The sequence below is a fragment of the Colobus angolensis genome, unplaced genomic scaffold (genome assembly GCF_000951035.1).
Source record: "Colobus angolensis palliatus isolate OR3802 unplaced genomic scaffold, Cang.pa_1.0 Scaffold75, whole genome shotgun sequence".
In the NCBI taxonomy this organism is placed as follows: Eukaryota; Metazoa; Chordata; class Mammalia; order Primates; family Cercopithecidae; genus Colobus; species Colobus angolensis.
The window spans coordinates 4043858-4054361 of NW_012121265.1; the positions used below are offsets into that span (position 1 = coordinate 4043858).

General features: G+C 37.8%; 1 protein-coding gene across 1 annotated transcript in view; it reads right to left on the bottom strand.

Moving 5' to 3' along the window:
* ATRNL1 (attractin-like 1) overlaps positions 1-10498 on the bottom strand; it is an 834587-nt gene extending 824089 nt beyond the window's left edge. The window contains exon 1 of the mRNA XM_011927827.1: positions 9931-10498. Coding sequence (XP_011783217.1) covers positions 9931-10220 — 290 coding nt within the window. The 5' untranslated portion in view covers positions 10221-10498. The remainder of the gene's footprint in view (positions 1-9930) is intronic.
* Between the last annotated feature and the right edge of the window lie 6 nt (positions 10499-10504).

The window sequence follows — 10504 nt, forward strand, 5'->3', positions numbered from 1 at the left end:
TGTGGTACATATACACAAGGGAGTACTATTCAGCCATAAAAAAGAATAATATCCTGTCATTCACAACAACATGGATGGAAGTGGAGGTCATTATATTATGTGAAATAAGCCAGGCACAGAAAGACAAACATTGCATGTTCTCGGTTATTTCTGGGAGCTAAAAATTAAAACAATTGAATTCATGAAGATAGAGAGTAGAAGGATGGTTACCTGAGGCTGGGAAAGGTATTGGGGCAGGGGAAATGGGGATGGCTAATGGGTTAAAAAGTATAATTAGTATGAATTGTTTATAACACAAAGAAAGGATAAATGCTTGAGGTGATGAATACCCTATTTACCCTGATGTGGTTAGTAGGCATTGTATACCTGTATCAAAATATCTCATGTATCCCATAAATACATACAGCTATAATGTAACCACAAATATAAAAAATAAAGAGATATGGGAGAGGAAATATCACCAAAGAAAGATTTCCAAATGTTTAGTCAGCCTTGTACTACTTGGATAAGCCCTACTTGGTCACAATGTATTATGTTTTTTATGTATTGCTGGATATGATTTGCTAATACTTTGTTAAAGATTTTTGCTTCTGTGTTCATGAGAGTTACTGCTCTTTTCCGGTAATGTCTTTTCTTGGTTTTCTTATCATGGTAATGCCAGCCTTGCAAAATAAGTTACAAAGTATTCTCTCTTATTCTGTTTTCTAGAAAAACTTGTGTAGAATTAGTATTACTTGTTTCTTAAACATTTGGTAAAATTTACCAGTGATGCCATCTGAGCCTGATATTTTCCTTGTATGAAGTTTTGCAATTTGAATTCAATTTACTCAACAGACATAGAAATATTCTTTTCATTTACCTCCTCATGAGTTACTTTTGTTAATCTGTATGTTAGACCGATACAGGGAATTGGTCCATTTCATTTACTTCAAATTTATGAGCATAAAGTCATGTATAATCTTCCCTTATTATTTTTTTAAAGTCTACAAACTGGAAATTGAAATTAAAAGAAATACTATCAACTACAACAGCCTCAAAGGACATAAAATACTTTGGTATAAAATCGAAAAATATGGCCAGGCGCAGTGGCTCACATCTGCAATCCCAGCACTTTGGGAGGCTGAGGCAGGCAGATTGCCTGAGGTCAGAAGTTCAAGACCAGCCTGGCCAACATGGTGAAACCCCATCTCTACTAACAATACAAAAAATTAGCCAGGTGTGATGACAGGCACCTATAATCCCAGCTACTCAGGAGGTTGAGACACGAGAATCGCTTGAACCCAGGAGACTGAGGTTGCAGTGAGCCAAGATCACGCCATTGCACACCGGTATGAATGACAGAGCACAACTCCATCTCAAAAAAAAACAAAACAAAACAAAAATAAATAAAAATATATACCCAGAATCTGTATCTGATAACTACAAAAAATGTTGTAAAAAAAATCAATGAAAACCCAAATAGATGAAAAAACATACTGCAGTGAAGAATGAGATAATTCGATATTGTTTACATGTCAATTCTCCTCAAAATGACTTACTGAGTCAACACAATCTCAATAAAAATCCCAGCAAGACTTTTTTAATTGACAAATTGTTCTAAAATGTGTATGAAAAACAAAATGAACCAAGTAAATTTTCAAAAATAAAAATAAACTTGGGGAATCTCATTATCTAACTTCAAGATTTACTATAAAAATATAGTAATCCCAGCATTTTGGGAGGCCGAGGTGGGTGGATCACCTGAGGTCAAGAGTTAGAGACTAGCCTGGCCAACATGGCAAAACCTCATCTCTACCAAAAATACAAAAATTAGCCAGGTGTGGTGGCACGTGCTTGTAATCCCAGCTGCTCAGGAGGCTGAGGCAGGAGAACCACTTGAACCCGGGAAGCGAGATTGCAGTGAGCCAATATCACGCCACTGCACTCCAGCCTGGGCAACAGAGTGAGACTCCATCTCAAATATATATACGTATACACACACAGATACACTAATAAAGTAAGTGAGGAATTTGCAAAAGGATAGAGATATGGATCAATAGAACAGAGTCAAAAAATAAATATACATAAAGATGTCCAATTAACTTTCAATAAAGGTGCAAAGACATTAATGAAAAAAGGATAGTCTTTTCAACAAATCATCATTGGATAATGATAAAGGCTCTGTTTATCAGGAGGACATAATCCAAAATTTTATGCACCTAATAACATAGTTTCAAAATACATGAAGGATAAACAGATAAGACTTTAGGGACAAACAGGTAAATACAAAACTATAACTGAAGATACCCTTCTCTCAATAAGTGATAAAAACAGACAGAAAATCAGAATGGTTGTAGAAGACTTGAACAAGACTATCAACCAAGTTGAACTAACTGAAATGTATACAACACTCCACCCATCAACAGAAGAATACGCATTCTTTTCACACGCACAAAAAAATACTTACCAAGATAGACAATATTCTGGCCAATAAATTTTAAAGGATTCTAGTCATATAGCCTTCTGTATATTAAATAAGTTGGATTTATATTAATAAAAGTCGAATTTGGAGTTAAAGAAAACTTTAGGCCTAGAGGGCTTCAATGGTGAATTCCACCAAACGCCAATGAAAAAATAATGCCAATTCCATAAAAACTCTTCCAGCAAATGATCAAGAGTCCCATGGGGCTCATTATAGGAGGCCAGCATTATCTCGTCACCAAAACTAGTCATATATTATAAGACAAGTGCAGACCAATATCTCTCATGAACACAGATACAAAAATTACAAATAAAACTTTAACAAACCAAATCCAACCTAAAACAAAAAGGAAAGCATATTGTGTCAGAGGAAGTTTATCTTCGGAATGTAAGGTTGGTTTAACATTCAAAAAGTATGTACATAATTCACCATGTTAACAAACTTGAAAAAATCATATGATTATCTCAACAGACACAGAAAATGCATTTAATACAATCCAGTTTCCATCACTGGTAAAAACTGTTGGCAAACTAGGAATAGAAGGGAACTTTCTCAATGTGATAAAAGGCATCTAAAAAAAAAAAAACTTACAGATAACATCATAATTCATGGTTAAAGATCAAATATCTCCCCCTAAATCATGAGTAAGATTGACCACTCTCATCACCTCTATTCACCCCTGTAATAGAGGTTCTGACCAGTGAAATAAGGCAAGAAAAAAAAAAAAGGCATCCAGATTGCAAAAAAAGGAGTCAACATCTCTTTATCTGTAAACAATATAACCACCTAAGTAGAAAACCATAAGGAATCTATACAAATCTACAAGTTTGGCAAGATTGCAAGATAAAAAAATCAAACATACAAAAATCAGTTGTATTTCAGTATGAGAGCAACCATCGAAACTGAAAGTTTAAAAAACACCATTTACAATAGTATCCAAAAATATTAACTACTTAGGGAAAAATCTGACAAAAGAGGTGCAACACCTATTCACTGAAAATTTAAAAACACTGCTGATAGATTAAAGAACTAAAGAAATAAATAGACCTACCATGTTAGGAAATTCAATATTGACAAGGTATTCATTTTCCCCAAAACTGATCTATAGACTAAACATAATTACAAACAAAATCCTAGTAGGCTTTTTATAGAAACTGACAAGCTGATTCTAAAATTCATATGGAAATACAAAGGACTCAGAGTAGCCAAAATAACTGGAAAAGAACAAAACTGAAAAACACTCCCTGAATTCAAGACTTACAAAGAAACAATAATCAAGACATTGTTGTACTGATATACAAATAGACAAAGAGATCAAGAAACAAAGCAGAGCTCAGAAATAGAAACACAAATATATGAATAGTTTCAACAAAGGTACAAAGCTACTTTGAGAAAGAATACTCTTTTCAACAAATAGTGCTAAAACAAATACCTATATGTCAAAAAACTGAATTTAGATCCATACTTCTCCCCATATATAGAAATTAACTTAAAATGGACCATAAATCTAAATGTAAAATCTAAAACTACAAAACTTCTAGAGAAAAAAAAATAAAGAAAATCTTTATCAACTTGGTTTAGGCAGTTTTCTTTTTTCTTTTTTTTTATTTTTATGTTTTTTTATTTTTTAAAGACAGGGTCTTGCTGTGTTGCCCAGGCTGGAGTACGGTGACACAATCACAGCTCAGCTCACTGCAGCCTCCAATTCCTGTGTTCAAGTGATCCTCCCATCTCAGCCTTCCAAGTAGCTGGGCTAAATGGGCACACCGCCACGCAAGCTAATTTTTCAAATGTTTTTGTAGAGGCACAGTCTTGCCTTGTTTCCCACGCTGGTCTCAAACGCCTAGACTCAAGTGATCCTCCTGTCTCAGGCTCCCAAAGTGCTGGGATTACACACATGAGCCACAATACCCAGCCTAGGCAAAGTTTTCTTAGGCACAACATGAAAAGCATAATCCATAAAAGAAAAAAATGGTAAATTGGAATTAATTTAAAACTTAGATTCTTTGAAAAATACTGTCAAGAGACTTCATTCTCTTTTCATTGTGTTTTCATAGACAAGCCCCAGACTCGTAGAAAATACATGCAAATGATATAGCTCGTAAGAAGCTAGTAATCCAGAAAATGTAAAGAACTCACAAAAATCAATAAGAAAATTTTTTAACATGCAAAAGATTTGAATAGATGCCTATTAAAGAAGATATACAGATGGCAAGTAAGCACATGAGAAGATACTCAGTATCATTAGTCATTAGGGAAATGCAAATTAAAACCCAATAACATACCATTCACTTATTAGAATCACAAAAATATAAAAGACCATACCAAGTATTGATATGGATATGAAATTAACTAGATAGAACAGACTTACTGCTGATGGGAACATAAATGATACAACTACTTTGGAAAACAGTTTGTCAGTTTCTTAAACGGTTACATATATATTTACCATATGATCCAGCCATTCTCAGGTATTTCCCCAAGAGAAAGGAAAGCATATATCCATACAAAGATACAAAGACTTCCACATGAAACTTCATAGCAGCTTTAAAAGGAACAGCCAAAAATTTGAAACAATCCAAATGTCCCTCTGCAGTTGAATGGATAAACAAATTATGGTGTATCCAGACACTGGAACACTATTCAGCAGTAGAATAAACTACTAATACACCACGAATGAATCTCAAAATAAACATGCTGTGTAAAAGAAGTCAGACAAAAAAGAAGTATATAATGTATGATTCTATTTACAAAAAGTTCTAGAAAATGCCAACAAATCTATAGTGATAGAAAGCAGATCAATAGTTGCCCTGAGATAGGAATAGGCAACTGGAAAAGGGAGGGTTTACAAAGGAAACACATGGAAACTTTCTAGTGTGATAAATAAATTGTACATTTCAAATTGTGCTGTGTATTTTGACAATTATACCTCAATCTCTTAAAAATTTTGTTGAAATAACTATCAAAATTATAATTAAACACCTCATTTTTGACAATACTAAGAAGGAAAAATAGTGTTATCAGGGCAGTATATAAGGGATAACCCAGTGTGAAGAGTCAGACAAGCCTCCTTTAGAAACTAGTATTTAAGGTAAGATTAGAAGGATGATCAATAATCATCCAAGCAAAGACCAGAGAGGAAAGAGTTCACAGAAGAAACTGTGTATAAAATGCACTGAGGCCAAAAAGAATGTGACACTTTCAAGGAACTTTAAAAGACCAGTCGGGGCAGAGGAAAGGAGGCGTGAGTCGAATCAGCTAAAGGGGCCAAATCATGCAGACACGTGTTCTTGAAAACCATGCTACTACAAGTAACTTACCTTATCAATTTAGAACCTAAGAAACACTCAATTTAAATTATTTTAAATTCCTACTGTGTGATTATATACTTTAATAATGTAAAAATAATCCATGGATATAAATTATCCATTAGAATAAAACTTTGAAATAAAGAAGTCTTAGGGACAGGGAACATTCAGTTTAAGTTTATAGTTACTGTCAGTTTCCTTACAAGTAAAAAGGATTCCAAGTATATATGTATTTACATATGCATATATGTTTTGTTTTGTTTTTGTTTTTTGTTTTTTTGTTTTGAGACAGAGTCTCACTCTGTTGCCCAGGCTGAAGTGCAGTGGCGCGATCGATGCTCACTGCAACCTCTACCTCCTGGGTTCAAGTGATTCTACTGCCTCAGCCTCCTGAGTAACTGGGACTACAGATGTGTGCCATCACACGCAGCTAATTTTTGCAGCTTTAGTAGAGATGGGGTTTCACCATGTTAGCTAGGATGATCTCGATCTCCTGACCTCAGGATCCGGACGCCTCGGCCTCCCAAAGCGTTGGGATTACAGGCATGAGATACCACGCCAGGCCATATCCATATAATTTTAACAGCTTGGGGGAAGAGTTCACACACTTAATTCTGCCCCTTTTTGTTTACAATAACAACCTAATTCCTGACATTATATCATTATATCTTCATTTTGCTGTAACCACAAATAGAATGCTTCATATATGTATATCTAAAATTTTGAGAAGTCTTGCTCTGACACCCAGGCTGCAGCGCAGTGGCATGATTACAGCTCACTGCAGCCTCAACCTCCTGGGCTCAAGTAATCCTCCCACCTCTCTCTTGTAGCTGTGACCACAGATGTGTGCCACCATGCCCAGCTACATTTTTAACATTTTTTGTAGAGATGAGGTCTCACTATCTTGCCCAGGCTGGCCTCAAACTTCTGGGCTCAAGGGATCCTCCCATCCTGGCCTCCCAAAGTGCTGGGATTACAGGCCTGAGAACAGTACCCAGCATACTTCCATTTTAAATGTGTGAAATGAAGTATCCAAATTTGGCTAACCTAAGAGGGGTAAAAATATACCCCTTAATATTTGACTAATATAAAGAGCAATACTCTTTAGATTTATATAAATTTACATAAATCTCAACTACTCTACAAAATTAATTCTCAAGAACTCCCTTCTAATAGAGAATGTCATTCAAAGAGATTATAGCAAAATATTTTCTTGCTTAACATTATACTGAACTATTGAAATAAATACCATTTGAATTACAGTCTGTATCTTTGATTATTATACTTCAAATATATTTTCCTATTCTCAATCCCAAATCCTTTAGTCTAGCTTTGACTGAAAAATCAATGTTCCTTTTGTTTTACCTGTGTAAGGAAGGAATGACTTGTTATTCTGAGTGCTTTATTCTTTTCAAATGGAAACAGAAGACTGGAATCAATGCTAAGAGAACTGAAGTACCACTTTTGATACTATATTTGCTTCTGTATTTCTTCCCTCAACTATCAATCTTCTATCCTTAAGAAGCATTTGAAGAACACTTTTATTCCCTGGCGAAATCCCTATAGTAGAAAAAAAGCTAAGTTACCATGGAGCCAACCAATTAATTTTGACACCTGCTTACCAAGATTGATCAATCATTTTTGATGTCTGTTTGTAAGGTTGCTATACTTCAGTTTAGAAAAAGATATTCAAGATAATTAGTGAAGTGAGATTTTCTAGTTAAAGTCTTCCCCACTGTGTTATTACTTCAAATGTCAGGTAAAACAAGCCACTATCTTCAAATAAACCTTTCATAGGTTTATTTGCATGTACTTTACCAAGAAGAATTATTTTCTACTAAATATAATCCTTCTCTTTAACATTAAATACCAATGCGTTCTTTATCCCTAAGAGTATACATAATAAAACACAGATAGTTACACCAGTTATATTTACTCTAATTAATAGCTTGTATTCCACAGAGAAATGCAAACGCATTTACCCAGTAGAGTACAATGAGTCCTAGGAAATAACAGCTTCCAAGGAAATGATGAATACTCAAATGATTAGCTCAGGATTTATCGTTATTTAACAATATCTACATCAAATATCTATTCTTCCACTCACTAATGTATTTTGTTTATGAACACTGCCTCTCAATGTTATTTAAGCTAGTTTTAACCTGATCTGTGATCTTTTTAACTGGGACGACATCTGCTAGTGAGGTCACAGGCTGCTGATCCAGCTGATTAACAAGTTCCGCTACTTTAAAATGTGTTCTAAATATGAAGCTTCTCAGGACTGCAGCAATTTTTGTCCTCTTTAGACAAATGGAGCAAACCCACCTACACAAAGGCCAGTATCCCTAAATTACATATAAATCAGGCACTCTCCCTATTCATGTAAAAAAATGTAAAAAAATGGATGAGGCTTTTTCACTGCTGATGACCAGTTTATATGTTCAAAATTCTCTCTTGCTAGGAAAAGACGCTGAATGCTACTGTGTCATAGCAAACGTTTAAGAACACAAGCAAAAAAAAAGCAACTAACAAGCAGAATTCAGTAAGATCTCTTTCCTCATCTTGAAACACTTTTTAAACTTTTAATCAGCACCTCTCCTAATTTTTTAAAAAGTATTTTTAAAACTACATTACATACTAACTTTAAAGTATAAACCCTAGAAAAATTTCAACCTATTGCATAAATTTCATAAAACTTCAAGATTTCACTTCCAAAACCTACTAGTTAATTTAAATCATAGAGTCTACCTAAAATTTTAAAGTGCCATTTTAAAAATATACATTTTTACATTGAGTTTTAAGGGACATTTATTTTAATCAGCAACAGTACTTTTTTTAAAAGAAAAAAAAAGGAAATATGCTGTGTTTACAACTCCAGGAAATTGTCCTAGAATACATTAATAAGGTGAACCAGTCTTACCTTTGCCCTAGAGCCCAAGAGAAATTTCACCTAGATTTTGGCTATCAGCGTAACAATATCAGTAATCTACAATATTCAAGAGCCACTAACTAGCCAGCAAACTTCATATTAAGTATCTAGAAGACTAAGAAGCTGACTTTCTTAATGACTGTTACCCGCATGTTGTTAGAATCCTGCCCCAACGCTAACTGACTTTTGCTACTCCCCTACACTGACCCATTGCTTTTTATATCAGGCAAGAATGTAATAAACATCAACCAGTACGAAGAAAGTACCTTCACTTTGGCGAAGCAAACTTCTTAGGCTCCTTGAGCTTCAGACAAGCCAAAGTGATGTTCCCGCACAAAAGCTGATAGTGAATTAACCGATTAGAAAAAAATCCATTATCCTCACCACATAAAAACGTCCGAGTATTTCATCCTTCTATCTAACCTAAAGTAACTTTTGTATTTCTCAATTCAAGATTGTCCTAGCAAATTCAACACAGCAAATTCGTTAAAAGTACACATTCTGGAGTGTGTACTGGCTCCAGAATCTGCCAGCTGATTTGGAATCATAACTCGGCCCTTACTACTGTGTAATCCTGGCCAAGTTACTTAAATGTATCGCCTCGATTTCTCTCCGTAAATCCGGCATAATAATTCAGCAACTCATAGAGTTGTTGTAAGGAATGAATGAGAAAATCGACATAAAGCGCTTAGAAGAGTGTCTGGTACTTAGGAAGCCCATCATAAACTCTACTTACTAAGATCATTATGATGACTAAATAAATGTTAGAAGGGGTCACCTCCAGAGAGAAGAGGAGGATAGGGGAAGACAGAGGTACTGGTGGATCATAACTGAACCTTTACACTTTTGTGAATTTTTCAAAATGCGCATGTATTTCATGAGTAATTTAGATAATTTCCGATTTTAAAATATACTCCTAAGAAAATGGTGCTGGGCATCGTAACAGATTGGGAAAATGTTCGTGCTGAGCAGCGGAAAGTCGCTGCGGACATGTGGAACGCGGACATCTGGAACGCTCGAGAAAGGCTTAGCTCCCGTCGGTCAGGACTCCCGCGCGGGCCCGAGCGCTCCCGGGGAGCCCCGGGGCTGGAGGGGGCGCGGCGCGGGACCCACTCCCGCCGCGCGCTGCGGTTCACTCCCTGTCGGGGGATCCGAGGCCGCGACGGGGGCGGGGTAGGCCGCGACGGGAGCGAGGCAGGGCTGGAGGTTCGGGGTCTGGCGAAGGCACTTACTTGAACCTGCCCTGGCAGTGCTGGCACTGGTCCCCCACCCAGCCCGGGTCGCAGAGGCAGGTGGAGTTGACACAGCGGCCAGAGAAGCAGGAGCCGGTCCTCTCGCACGGCTTGGACTGGGACACCTGCGCGTAGAGCGCCAGGTAGAGGAAGCCATAGCACAGCAGCCAGCTGTTCCCGTCCAGCAGCCAGGAGGAGGCGCCCCCGCCGCCGCCCGCCGGCCGAGCCCTCCACAGCCCCGGGGTCGCCGGCTGCGGGGGACCAGTGCGGGCCCGGCCCCCAGTCTCCATCTTCCCCGGCGCCCCTGCCCGGCGAGACTGCGCTCGCGGGCGCCGACAGGGATGCAGTTGAGGGAAATTCCGGCCGCAGAAAACCTCTCCGCCGCCGCTTCTCCTCCTCCTCACCGGCGCCCGTCCCAGTCCCGCTCCCCGGTCAGGAGGGACAGATCCCAACCGCCGTCGCCTCCGCTCGGCTGCCTCCAGTCGCACTCGGGCATCGCCGCCACCCAGTATCCTGACCTTGTCCTTAGCGGGCCGACCCCACACCCGCGGCGTCCCGGGCCGGGCCGGAGACG